Source organism: Schistocerca piceifrons, chromosome 8 (genome assembly GCF_021461385.2).
Source record: "Schistocerca piceifrons isolate TAMUIC-IGC-003096 chromosome 8, iqSchPice1.1, whole genome shotgun sequence".
Classification (NCBI taxonomy): domain Eukaryota; kingdom Metazoa; phylum Arthropoda; class Insecta; order Orthoptera; family Acrididae; genus Schistocerca; species Schistocerca piceifrons.
The window spans coordinates 479,757,784-479,772,203 of record NC_060145.1 but is presented as its reverse complement, the minus strand read 5'-3'; the positions used below and the strand labels follow the sequence as shown (position 1 = coordinate 479,772,203).

Here is a 14,420-nt window from a genome sequence, read left to right as displayed (position 1 = left end):
AGAAGTAAGAAAAGTGGTCCGACCTGGTGGGTAGTCACACAGTTCCATTGTTTCAGGCAAACGATTCATTGGGTTCTACTCGATACTCCGTCCTGTGCTCCTCGTGAGGGATCCTGAACTTATTCGACGAATTCTGATAAAGGATTTTGCTTCGTTCCACGACCGCGGGGTCTACCTGGACGACGAGGAGCCGCTCAACCGGCAGCTGTTCTTCCTGCCTTCTCACGAGTGGCGCCACCGCAGGGTCAAGCTGAGCCCTGCGTTCACCTCAGGCAAATTGAAGGGCATGTTCCAGGTGCGCTGAACACTAACGTGTGTATCTACACTACTACGTAAACACAAGACGTTGTTTAATGATGTTACCAAAAATACTGAGAAGTTCTTGACCGATTTATTTCAAGCTTTTACACGACGCTCTAATAAACTTTCTGCTGGACATAGGCTACAAATTTTTAATGTATATATACAATGGTAAAACGTTGTTAACAAAAATCTCGAGAAGTGTTTCAGCAATTTACTTGTTACTGTTCATTTCGCCCTCATCACTTACCATTGCACACCGGGCACACAACTGCAGTTGAATTTAGGACCATGATCAAGCTTCCACGTGTGTCATACAATGAAGGCTTTCACGACCGGATGGTACTGTTGTTGATAATTCTTCCGGGTTATATGGCCTTGGTCCATGGAATACTTCTATTCCTAACGTAGTATTGGACGAAACGTTAGGAATAGAAGTATTCCATGGACCATGGCCATATAACCCGGAAGAATTCCACGTGTGTGTTACATATTCGTCTCTTATTCCCATCTGGAAAACTGAGTCAGCATCCACGGATGATGATATAAATGCTGGACTCATAAAAATGGTTCAACGATAGTATTACTGCACTACAGATCTTTGTTTATCATTTTCCTGCAATAAGTATTAGATTCTAACTGACTGTTATAACGTAACAAAAATGTTTCAATTGTCATTTTTTAATTTACCGTTACTCTGAGATCTCCATAATTGTGCTGTGTGTTATCTGAGCACATTTATAAATGGACCGATTTTCTTCAGATTTGCAGGCGATACTCGAATAAGATTTCAGAAGGACATAGAATATATATTTCTTATTACAAAATCTACATATTTTTGTTAAAATTGTCTGCAAGAAAAAATAATGTTGTGCTGTGAAAATACACAGTTTCGTTTTTTTTCTCGCAGTCAGTATTCACTGCTATAGCAGGTAGCAGAAAAGATTGATGTTGCCATATGTGTTCTCTCTCCTTATATATAATATAAACAAAAATTGTGCATACAATAATGTGTTGCTTTGTTGTCTTGCTCGCAGAGGTTTTTATGATTAGAATACCACAACAGAGTCTGAATCGTCTGAAACTTTGCAGTCCTATCCATTAAAAAATTAAAACTATGCGAAATACTGTCATTGAAGCTACTATCCTCACAGTTCCAGCAGCTTGAGAGGTCTCCCTCATACCCCATGTACCAATGATCCCAACTAATTTACCTATTCATTTTAAGCGACTTTAATTCTCAGTCAGGGTTTCAATAACAATAAATGGGGATCAAGGTCAAAAAGGGGAAGAGAAGATGCATAGAGAGAAGGGGGAAGTGATGGACAGAGAGGAGAGGGGACGAATAGAGAAGAGAAGGACTGGATGCACAGAGAGAAGGTGAGTAGAACAGAGAGGGAGGAGAAGAAGAAATGAAGTTGGACAGGGAGAAGTAGAGGAGGTGATGGACGAGAGAGCAGAGTGAGGGGAGAAGAGGAGGAGGGGATGGACAGAGAGAAGGGGAGGAGGAGGTGGACAAGGAGAAGAGAGAAGAGAATATAAGGAGGGCATGGACAGAGAGAAGGGGAGAAGGCGATGGAGAGGGCAGAGGAGATGAAAGAAGAGGAGGAGAGATAGATAGAGAGAGGATGGAGGTGATAGACAGAGAGAGAAGAGTGAAGAGGTGGAGGGATGGTCAGAGAGAAGGGCAGGAAGTGATGGACAGAGAGGGGAGAGAAGAGGAGATCAATAGAGAAAAGGAGGAGGGGATTGACACAGAGAGGGAAGAAGAGGAAATGAAGAGAGAAATAATGGACGCACAGAGAGAAGGGGAGAAAGTGAAGGAGAGAGAATGAAGTGACAGAAGAATATGGAGAGAGGAGGAGGGAATGGACAGAGAGAAGGGGAAGGATCGATTGACAGAGAGAGAGGAGAAGATAAAGAGAGAATAGGAGGAGGTGATGGACTGAGAGAACGGAAAAGAGGTGATGGACAGAAAGAGGGCAGAGGTGCAGATGAAGGAAGAAGAGGAAGAGGTGATAGACTGATAGAAGGTGATGCACAGAGGGACGGAAGGAGATGAAGAGAGAGGTGGCTGTAGGGATGTACAGACAGAAGGGGGCGGAGGTGATGGACAGAGAGAGGGCAAAAGAGGAGCTGAAGAGAGGATCGGAGGAGCAGGTGGACTGAGAGAAGGGGAGGAGGTTATGGACAGAGAGAGGGACAAGAGGAAATGAAGGGAGAAGAGGAGGTATGGATGGATAGGGAGAAGGGGATAAGGTGGTGGAGAAGGAGTTAGGATGTATATGTAGTTCCTATATGTATTTAGCAATTGCGAAGAATTGCCGCATTCGCTAGAACAGCGTTAGTACTACATTTTCAAGCACTTCAACACTGGAAAGACGTACTGCAATAATACGAGTCATATAAGAACCTGCTAACACATTCCTTTCATTTCCACTGAAATATCAACTAAATCTGACGGCATCAATGTAACGATTTAGTCATCATAGCTTTTGCAAGAACATGGAAGCCGTTTTCGGCGTATGTATGGGAAAGATGACTTATTTAGTACAAATCACAAGAGATGGTGGCCAGAAGAAAAGTATCAACTAGACAAATGAAAATCGAGTAGTCGTAATCCAGTGGATCATTTGGTCATCAGAGCTGTCCACGTGGTTCCTCGTTGGAGACCCAGGCGCTGTCAAGCGAAATCGTAAAACGGAATGGTGTTTACATCCGCACTATCATTTTGCGTGCGGCTTCGCCTGTTTGTGCATACGTCACATACGTTTATATTTCGCATATATTTTACATATTTCACAGGTAACTGTAGCAAATTTTTCGCTGTAGTATCATCTGAATCCTGAAGGAGCTGTCTGGTTCCCAGCGCTGTTTTACACCATGCGATTCTGGAGAGGGCGTTATGTGTCACTTTGATCTTCAGCAGTGTGCCACCAAAAGATAAGGACAAAACTGTTGGGTCGTGGCAGTGCTCATTTTCGCTACCTGGTTGACGCACTGCACAACACAACATGCGCTTCACACTTTTAAAATATTTCGAGTCAAGAAAGAAGTCCCAACAGCTTGTTGTCAAAGGTTTTTATATGCTACTCCTTCTCGTTCCCGCCACCATTCCCAGGTGTAGTAGAGGAACCTCCCTCTCACACTACCTTTATACAAGTAATGAGTCATGAATATGCCACATCTGGTTGGAATTGCTCCAGGTGTTCCCAAGCTATGCTTTTTGGTCACATCTACTCACACCGGCTCTCAGCCGTAGTGTTACTTGAATTGTCCAACTGTCACAGAAATTTGTGCGAATAGCAAGTTACAAGTTATGCGTGTATCCGCTTTGGTAGAAACTGCTTCAGGTGTCACAGAGATGTACTGTATGTCACTGCCCCCCCCCCCCCCCCCCCGCCCCCTTCCGCTAGAGGTGCAACGTCAGCGGGACCGTTAGTAATAAGTCGAGCATCCCCGAAATCTATGGATTCGATACTAATATCGGTCATTATCGAATATTTTTACACGTCGCGGGTTCTCACACCGCATAGCTAGTACTACCGGTAGAAGGGTGGTAAGGTTATGGTTGTACTAATCCAGAAAACCTCATGAGCGCACACACAGCAACCAACCACAGTTTTATCGTAATCGGATAAATCATAGAAGACGAGAAAGCAAATACTATTTTTATATATTAGATATAATAAACACTTTTTTTTCTTTTCTGATACGAAATATTAAAGAGGAGATCGGTACGTCATGGGAACATTAGCCTCACGTATTTCCATACTGCATCATAGTCCGTCACGTAACCATCTCTCTTTGTTCGGCAATAGCATATTTTGTAGTCTGTTTTCGTTCGATTTCTTTGTAATAATTTCCAGGAGGGTTGGAACTCCACCGCATTGCTTGCGTTGAGCTTCAAATTTAGCGCAACCCGTCTGCCTCTTTTGCTACATGTTTCATTGTAAACACCGAGATGTGCTATTTCTTTGAGTCATCAGTCTTCTGACTGATCTGATGCGGTCCGCCACGAATTCCTCTCCTGCGCTAACCTCTTCTTCTCAGAGTAGCAGAACTTGCAGCCTACGTCCTCAGTTATGTGCTGGATGTGTTCCAGTCTCTGCCTTCCTCTACAGCTTTTGCCCTCTACAGCTCCCTCTAGCACCGTGGAAGTCATTCCCTGATGTCTTAACTGATGTCCTATCATCCTGTCCCTTCTCCTTGTCAGTGTATCCCACTTTTCTGTCCGATTATGCGTACAACCTCCTCATTCCATTACATACCAAACCACATAGTTTTCAACATTCGTGGCGGCCCGAGTGGCTGAGCGGTTCTAGGCGCTACAGTCTGGAACAGCGCGACCGCTACGGTCGCAGGTTCGAATCCTGCCTCGGGCATGGATGTCTGTGATGTCCTTAGGTTAGTTAGGTTTAAGTAGTTCTAAGTTCTAGGGGACTGATGAGCTCAGAAGTTAAGTCCTATAGTGCTCAGAGCCATTTGAACATTCGTCTGTAGCACCACATCTTAATTGTCCCGATTCTCTTCCGATTTTCCCGCAGTCCATGTTTCACTACCATACAATGCTGTGCTCCAAACGTGGATTCTCAAAAATATCTTCTACAAATTAAATTCTATGTTTGATACTAGCAGACTCCTCTTTGCCAGGAATGTCCTTTTTGCCAGTGCTAGTCTACTTTTGATATCCTCCTTACTCCGTCCGTCAATGGTTATTTTGCTGCCTAGGTAGCAGAAATCCTTAACTTCATCTACTTCCTGATGTTACGTTTCTCGTCATTCTCGTTTCTGCTACTTCTCACTACTTTCGTCTTTCTTTGATTTACTGTCAATCCATACTCCGTACTCATTAGTCTATTTATTCCATTCAACAGATCATGTAATTCTTGTGAAGTTTGCAAGGTAGGAGACGAGATAATGAGAGAATTGAAGCTTTGAGGACGAGTTGTGAGTCTTGCTTTGGTAGCTCAGATGGTTGACCATTTGCCCGCGACAGGCAAGGGTCCCGAGTTCGAGTCTCGCTCCTGCACACAGTTTTAATTTGCCAGGAAGTTTCAGGTAATTCTTGTTCACTTCCACTGACGATAGCAATGCCATCATCGAATCTTATCATTGATATCCTTTCACTTTGAATTTTAATTCCACTGTTGAACCTTTCTTTTATTTCCGTCATTGCTTCTTGTTCATGTAGATTGAACAGCAGAGGCGAAAGACTACATTCCTGTCTTGCATCCTTTTTAATCTTTTTCGTTCTTGGTCGTCCACTCTTATTATTTCTTCTGCGCTCTTGTACATATCTTATATTACCCGTCTCTCCCTGTAGCTTACGACTATTTTTTTCAGAATTTCGAACATCTTGCACCGTTTTACATTGTCGAACGCTTTTTTCAGGCCGACAGATCTTATGAACGTGTCTTGATTGTTCTTTAGTGTTGCTTCCATTATCAACCGCAATGCCAGAATTGCCTCTCTAGTGCCTAATCTAACACATGTGCTAAACATCAAAACGTGCTACTTAAGGATGTAAAATTTAAGATATTCCACTGAAGACATCTTAATTCTTTATGAATCTGGGAATGTTTACCTTTTTATTTCATGAAACATTTAATATTAGGTACCAATACTATATTTAAGCCAGGGTATTACTATATAGAAATACTCTGGACGTTTCATGGGAGGACAAGAAGTTTTTTTGTATCAACACTTGTAGAAAGCTATAGTACAGAAATGCCGTATTAATTTTCGTGATTTTAAAAAATGGTTCAAATAGTTGTAAGCACTAAAAATGGTTCAAATGGCTCTGGGCACTATGGGACTTAACATCTTAGGTCATCAGTCCCCTAGAACTTAGAACTACTTAAACCTAACTAACCTAAGGACATCACACACATCCATGCCCGAGGCAGGATTCGAACCTGCGACCGTAGCAGTCCCGCGGTTGCTGACTGCAGCGCCTAGAACCGCACGGCCACCGCGGCTGGCAGTTGTAAGCACTACGGGACTTGACATCTGACGTCATCAGTCCCCTAGATTTAGAATTACTTAAACCTAACTGACCTAAGGACATCACACACATCCATGTCCGAGGCAGGATTCGAACCTGCGACCGCAACAACAGCGCGGTTCCGGACTGAAGCGTCTAGAACCGCTCGGCCACAAGGCCAGCTTCAGGATTTTATGGACGGTTGAATTTAAGCAGGACAGGAAGCTCAAATAAACAGAAACCTATCGTATTAACTGAGTACTGACGTAAAAAGCGATTAGCAGACATAAAGCTTAGTCATATTCTTCAAGCAATGGAGAGTGTAATCATAGGAAGCTGAGTGAGAATATTTCAAGTCTAGAGATGTATCACTCTTTCTCTTCCACCTTACTCGATAGTTACAAATTTTGGAACAGCGTGATGACAACGGAGCTGCGTGTGGTCTCGAGTAGTGAAGTGGCAATGGGGATCCAAGAGTTCGTCCAGAGCAGCGAAGACACGGTTATCAGGCGGCCGATGCCGGCAGCAGCTCCCAGGGAAAAGTTCACAGTGTGAATGGACAACCTTGTTACAATCAAAGTAGAAACCGAGTGGTCTTAAAACAAGTCGGGAATAAAAGGAAGAAGTGTGCAGAGCAGATAAAGGAGAGTGAGTCGCACACCGGTACACGAATGCCACCTAGAGTCACGTCCTCCACACATGAACGAATAAAATGGCAAAGGGATCCTTGTAAGACACCATGGTTCGGCAGAACCCCTTGGTACCTCCTACCCTCCTCTGTTTAGCACCTTAAAGTATACCTGTACAAACAGAAGCCGTGGCGAGAGTTCCTGGTGCCTGCAGGCAGGCTACACTGCTGCTCTTTCGCAGCTATACTGTTGCTCTTGCGCCTGATAGTAGGCCACCCAGAATGGATGAATGTCGAAGGGGTTGCAGGACTGCAAGCGCCTAGGACTTCGTCACAGGTTCAGTCTGTACAGATACATTTTTAAAATTCTGAGTAAAGGAGTGCGGGTGCCAGCGAGGATTTTGCTGAACTAGGAGTCTTAGAATGATCCTTTGTCGCTTTATTCACGCATGTGTCAATATCGCATCTCCCCATGATTACGCAATAGGAAGACACAAAGTAGGAGATCTGAAAAAGCATAAGCTGCTTCGCACGTTCAGATTTCGTCGAAGGGTTTTGAACTGCCCCTAGTCGTTCCAACCTGTATATGAGAGCAAAAACTGCGGTTGCGCTGTTCTCTAAAGGGGTATGAACACGTGTGACGTGGATGTAGACCCACAATGTCTTCAGAGAGGGGTTCAAACGGCCAAGCGTGTTAGCAGTGTCAAAGGTTGTGAAGAACGTCTTTCTGTTGCCCATCCCGCTGCGAACTATCGTTTTCGACCGCGAAATGTGTGCCCCTCGACGCCCCAGGGAAAGATATAGTTTCATCGACGTCCTATAAGCCGCCCTCTGGGGCCTTTCCGTGCCGACTGCGTGTCTGGAATGTTTTCCTTGGCCACTCATAAGAAAACCGCCTGGCTTCGACGCTGGACGTCGAGTTGGGGATGTGACGATATTCCGGTCGTGTGACACGTCCACGGAGATGGTGGGCGGAATTGTGCCAATGTGACATCACTAGCCCGCCTTACACGTCACATGAATTTCTAAGGTGTGGCCTTTTTTTCCTGTGTGTCGGCACCTTGCTGTTTGAGGTGCCGCCGAGTCTGCGGGTCACGTGGCAGGACGTTTGAATCGTTACGGAGAAAGACTGTGACCACATTTCAGCCAAAGTACAAACTTACGCGTCGCAACGAGTGGGAAATGAAGGGTTTCAAAAAAGCGATCCTTTAATTCTGTTGCATAGTGTAATTATTACTAATTTAAGTATCGAGGATTTTCTAATATAATTGTATTGAAAGAGTGATTACTTAGAGACAAATTCCAACGTCTAGGATTGCTTCATCGGTACACATCGCCATCTAAAAGCAACTTGTCATTGAATGGCGTCTAGGCAGACGCAGTGGCAAAAGGCTGGTCACTATACCCGACCTGAATTGAAATGCACTCTAAGACAAATAATTAAAAGATCGAGGCACCACTAAGGAATTATCTGAATGGGAGGGAAGTCGACAGATCTGATGTAAATGTACAGACAAACAAATGATTACAGTTTCGCTAAAATTGGATGATTTATCCAAGAGAAAGTGCTTCACAAATTGAGTAAGTCAGTAGTGCGTTGGTGCACCTCTGGCATTGATGCAAGCAATTATTTGGCTTGGAATTGATTGGCAGAGTTCTTGAATGTTCTCCTCAGGGATAACGTGCCGAACTCTGTCCAACTGGAGTTACAATCACGAGCTGGTTGGGAGACCCTGCCGCGGATGCTCCAAACCTTCTCAAATGGTGAGAGATCGGGCGACCTTGGAGGCCAAGGAAGAGTTTGGCAAGCATGAAGATAAGCAGCAGAAACTCTCACCGTGTGTTGATGTTCTTTATCTTGCTGAAATGTAAGCGCAGGATGGATTGTCATGAAGGGCAACAAAACGGGGCATACAATATCGTCGACGTACGGCTGTGCTGCAGGGCTGCCGCAGATGACAACCAAATGTGTCCTGCTATAAAATCAAGTGGCACCCCACACGATCACCATGAGGCGGGCAGCAGTCGGGTTGGCATCCATCCGCTGTGCAACGCGTTCCCAGGCACGTCTCGGGCTTGGAATCTCATTGACTGGAGTACAATTGTCCTGCTTGTATAACGCGCAAATGAGGCGGAATTTGGCAGGATATTTCTCGAGAGGACATCAACTACGCTATCAATCAATGCAAAGCCGAATAACTGCTTGCACAAGGGCCAAATGGAGACCAACGCGTTATTGAGTTACTCAGTTTGTGAAGCTCTTTCTCTTGTATAAACCAACCGGTTTTTCTAACATGTTAAGCATTCGTTTGTCTATACATTTGAGTTGAATCTACCGATTTCCATCGCATTCGGATAAATATAAGGTATTTTCAGGGTTTGAATCATTTTTATCTTAAAACAAGAAACGAAAATTTACGACCATCTCCTATTATTTGAGGCAAGATTTTTCTGGCGTGAAAGTAAGGGTCCACAATGCACAACACCTGAATTGTGCGAGAGGAATAACATTACTCATGATCTTAATAAAGAGAGGGAAATGGTGGATTGGTGGTTTCTGGAAAACATTTCCAAGAGTGAGGTTAAGGCAAAATGCCAATCTGGGCCCAAAAACAGTGTGCGGTTGTCGGTGAGGACAAAAATAATTTGTAGTGTAAATAAGTTCTTTTTTGTCTCTATACATTTTTTCGAAGGATTAACTGTTTTTCGCAGTTTATTCAGCCACTTTTAACTACGTGTGCGTAATGCCTTATTTTGTCGTGCACAATGGCCACTCGGGTGTACCTTTAAGATTATTATTTATGTAGCTACTGTCCTTCAGTTCAACGAGAAAGAAAAAAAAAACCAAGCAGGTAGGAGGAAAGTGTAAATGTAGAACCCAGTGAATTTGGAATCCCCGGATCGATTGCAACTTAGCCAAAAAAATTCACCAATCCTTAGGGTATCTTTAGGATTATTGGTTATGTAAGTGCTTTCCTTTTGTTCGATGAGGACAAAAATTAAGCGGATGGCAGAATTCCCAGGTCGAAGGAAACTCCGTAAAAAAAAAAAAAAAAAAAAAAAAAAAGTCACTAATCCTTGGGGTTGCTATTATTCCTGCGCTTGCTGTATTCTCCTAGCCTCCAGTATTCATTCAAAAATTTCATTTACAACTCGTTTACAAATTTCATTTGTGTAAACAAAAATAGAAATAAAATTTTCTTCCGAATAAAGAGTACTTTTGACACAATACGTTAGTGTTACAAAGGTAGGAATGAGCGTGTACATAGCTTTTCACTCCTCAAAGGTTGCCCGCCTGGCGAACAGTGTTGCGTGGTGCCTTTGGAGATAATACACTTCTGGCCATTATAATTGCTACACCACGACGACGACGTGCTACAGACGCGAAATTTAACCGACAGGAAGAAGATGCTGTGATATGCAAATGATTAGTTTTTCAGAGCATTCACACAAGGTTGGGCCCGTGGCGACACCTACAACGTGCTGACATGAGAAAAGTTTCCAACCGATTTCTCATACACAAACAACAGTTGACCGGCGTTGCCTGGTGAAACGTTGTTGTGATGCCTCGTGTAAGGAGGAGAAATGCGTACACACAATATTTTTTTAGCGCAACGCAATCTGACTTTCAGTTATCCCTACAAGAGAATGGCCCTGACTAAATTAACCTATACGTTTCACAAATCACTTAACCTCACAAAAATCTTCGTTACTCGAACTACTGCAATATAGCGAGCGCTACTACTGCCAGCTAAATAAAAGATTCAAACTACGGAAGGCACTAACTACTGATAGGCATAGTTAGCAAATGAAAGATCTTAATAGAGAACAAACAATGTATTTACCTTAATAGTCATAATATATATAGCAGTTCATGACATCCATTCTTACAAATGTACTGTTTCTCATTGACACACCTCCAGATTATCCATTCTCAAAAATCGGCCATCTCACTTCCCCACATCCACCACTGCTGGCGGCTCGCCTCCAACTGCGCAACGCTACGCGCTGTTCACATCCAGCTGCCGCTGCCCAACACTACAATGGCAGACAACAATGCAGACTAGCCACAGACTGCACACAGCACAGCCAGTGATTTTCATACAGAGCGCTACGTAACGTTGCCAATAAGAAAAAATAAAACAGCACAGCCAGTGATTTTCGTACAGAGCGCTACGTAACGTTGCCAATAAGAAAACATAAACAGCCTACTTACATAGCCCCCACGCTCCCCACAAAAAATTTTACAAATTGTTTTGGGCAGTGGCCAATAATGATTGGAGAGAGAGATGGCGGAGTTTGGAAATTTGTAAGACTGGATGTCATGATCTGTTATGTATATGATGATCTTTCAACACTATTAAGGTAAATACATTGTTTGTTCTCTACTAAAATCTTTCATTTCCTAACTATGCCTATCAATAGTTAGTGCCTTCCGTAGTTTGAATCTTTTATTTAGCTGGCAGTAGTGGCGCTCGCTGTTTTGCAGTAGTTCGAGTAACGAAGATTTTTGGTGAGGTAAGTGATTTGTGAAAGGTATAGGTTAATGTTAGTCAGGGCCATTCTTTTGTAGGGATTTTTGAAAGTCAGATTGTGTTGCGCTAAAAAAATATTGTGTGTCAGTTTAAACACAGTCATGTATAATTTTTCCAAGGAGACGTTTCAATTACTGCTCGCGTTGGTCGAGATCGAAAGAATGTTAGCAGAATATGGTATCGGTGGGTTCAGGAGGGTAATACGGAACGCCGTGCTGGATCCAAACGGCCTTGTATCACTAGCAGTCAAGATGACAGGCATCTTATCTGCATGGCTGCAACGGATCGTGCAGCCACGTATCGATCATTGAGTCAACAGATGGGGACGTTTGCAAGACAACAACCATCCGTACGAACAGTTCGACGACGTTTGCAGCATCACAGACTGTCAGCTCGGAGACCATGGCTGCGGTTACCCTTGACGCTGCATCACAGACAGGAGCGCCTGCGATAGTGCTCGACGACTAACCTGGGTGCACGAATGGCAAAACGTCATTTTTTCGGATGAATCCAGGTTCTGTTTACAGCATCATGATGGTCGCATCCGTGTTTGGCGACATCGTGGTGAACGCACATTGGAAGCGTGTATTCGTCACCGCCATACTGGCGTATCACCCGGCGTGATGGTATGGGGTGCCATAGGTTACACGTCTCGGTCTCCTCTTGTTCGCATTGACGGCACTCTGAACAGTGGGCGTTACATTTCGGATGTGTTACGACCAGTGGCTCTACCCTTCATTTGATCCCTGCAAAACCATACATTTCAGCAGGATAGTCCACGACCGCAGCTGTACCTGTACACGCCATCGAAGCTCTGACTCAATGCCCAGGCGTACCAAGGCCGTTATTATGGCCAGAGTTGGTTGTTCTGGGTACTGATTTCTCAGAATCTATGCACCCAAATTGCGTCAAAATGTAATCACATGTCAGTTCTAGTATAATATATTTGTCCAATGAATACCCGTTTATCATCTCCATTTCTTCTTGGTGTAGCAATTTTAATGGCCAGTAGTGTAAAACTGGCATATCCTTAGCACGAAATCGCTGCTGTCAACTGGATGGAGTTGTGAGAAGAGCGTGTACAAACATACGTTTTGATTCTCCCTGCATTGTTTGAGACTGAATTCTTGCTGAGTGCTGTGAAACACAAAAGCGGCGCCTGCCCGGCAGATGATCCAGCAGTGCGGCCGAGAGCTGGCCCACGTGGCGGCGGAGTCGGCCAGCCGGGGAAGCCCCGTCGAGGTGCGCGAGCTGGCGGCGCGCTACACCACTGACGTCATCGTGTCGGTGGGCTTCGGCGTCGACTCGGACTGCCAGCGCAACCCGCACGCCGTGTTCCGCGACTGGGGCCGCAGGGTGTTCGCGCCCGGACTCAAGGCCAGCCTCAGCGCCAGGCTCAACTTCATCTGCCCCCAACTCGCGCACCTACTGAGGCAAGTTGCGCGCCGTCCCATAATTCACAATATCACGTAAACACTGCAACAGTTAAGTTTTTAGGGTTTCGTACATCAGCCCGTAAAAACGGAAACCTTTTAGGATCACTTTGCCGTCTGTCTGACTGTTCACAGCCGTTATTCTCAGGAACGAGTAGACAAATCGAGTTGAAATTCATACGACATGCTAGGGTCTGCGGACCATTCGTGACGTAAAAAAGTGAAAATCTAAGTCACTGCAGTCAAAAGATACGGCCATTTATGTAACATATTTTCATACTCGCATATTCACTCATAAAAACCTATAGGGTTCTTTCCGTTGGTCTAGAAACATGAAATTTGGCAAGAAGAAAGTTTTTGCAGTACAATTAAAGGGAACAATCCGAATTGTTAGTTTGTAACTACGTTGTTGTTATTGTTGTGGCCTTTAGCCCGAAGAATGGTTTGATGCAGCTCTCCATGCTACTCCATCCTGTGCCAGCCTCTTTATCTCCAAATAACTACTCCAACATACATCCTTCTCAATCTGCTTAGTGTATTCATCTCTTTGTCTCCCTCACGATTTCTGCCCCCCACAAATTCCTCCAGGACTAAATTTGTGAGTTCTTGATATCCAACCAAACGATTCCTTCTTCTAATCTGGTTGTGCTACAAATTTCTCTTTTCTCCAGTTCTGTTTCGTATCCCTTCACTAGTTACGTGATCTACCCATCTAATCTTTATCATTCTTCTGTAGCACCACTTTTCAAAAGCTTCTGTTCCTTTCTGCTCTAAACCCTTTATTGCCCATCTTTCACTTCTGTACGTGACTACACTCCAGACAAATACCTTCAGAAAATTCTTCCTAAAATTAAATCTATATTCGACGTTAACGAATTTCTCTTCTACAGAAACACTTTTCTTGCTAGTGTTGCTCTGCATTTTATATTCTCTACCTTGGCCATCATCATTTATTTTGCTCCCCAAATAATAAAACTCACATAGTACTATCAGAGTCGCGTTTCATAATCCAATTCCCTCAATAACACCTGACTTAGTTCGACTACATCCCATTACACTTGTTCTCCTTTTGTTGATGTTCATCTTACACCCTCACTTCAAGACACAGTCCATTCCGTTCAACCGCTCTCCCAAGTCCTTTGCTGTCTGACAGAATTGCTGTGTCATTGGCAAACCTCAAACTTTTCTTCACTTACTTTAATCCTTACTCCAAATTTTTATTTGGTTTCCTTTACTGTTTGTTCAATGTACTGACAATAAAATCGGTGACATCCCCTCTCCCTTCTCAACAACTTCTTCCCTTTCAAGCCCATCAACTCTTGCAACTGACGTCTGCTTTCTGTACAAGTTATAAATAGCCTTTCGTTCCCTGTATTTTACCCCTGCTACCTTCAGAATTTCGAAGAGAGTATTCCACACAACGCTGTCAAAAGCTTTCTCTATGTCTACTAATGATACAGAAGTAATTTCGCCTTTCCTTGACAAATCTTCTGAGAGAAGTTGTAGGCTGTTTCACCTGTCTCTCATATCTTGCACGC

The 14,420-nt window shown here is 43.9% G+C and overlaps 1 protein-coding gene across 1 annotated transcript in view; it reads left to right on the top strand.

Annotated features, from left to right (window-relative positions):
* The window catches only part of LOC124711642 (cytochrome P450 6k1-like), a 72,440-nt gene that overhangs the window by 23,548 nt on the left and 34,472 nt on the right, over positions 1-14,420 (top strand). The window contains exons 3-4 of the mRNA XM_047241831.1: positions 57-295; positions 12,620-12,882. Coding sequence (XP_047097787.1) covers positions 57-295; positions 12,620-12,882 — 502 coding nt within the window. The remainder of the gene's footprint in view (positions 1-56; positions 296-12,619; positions 12,883-14,420) is intronic.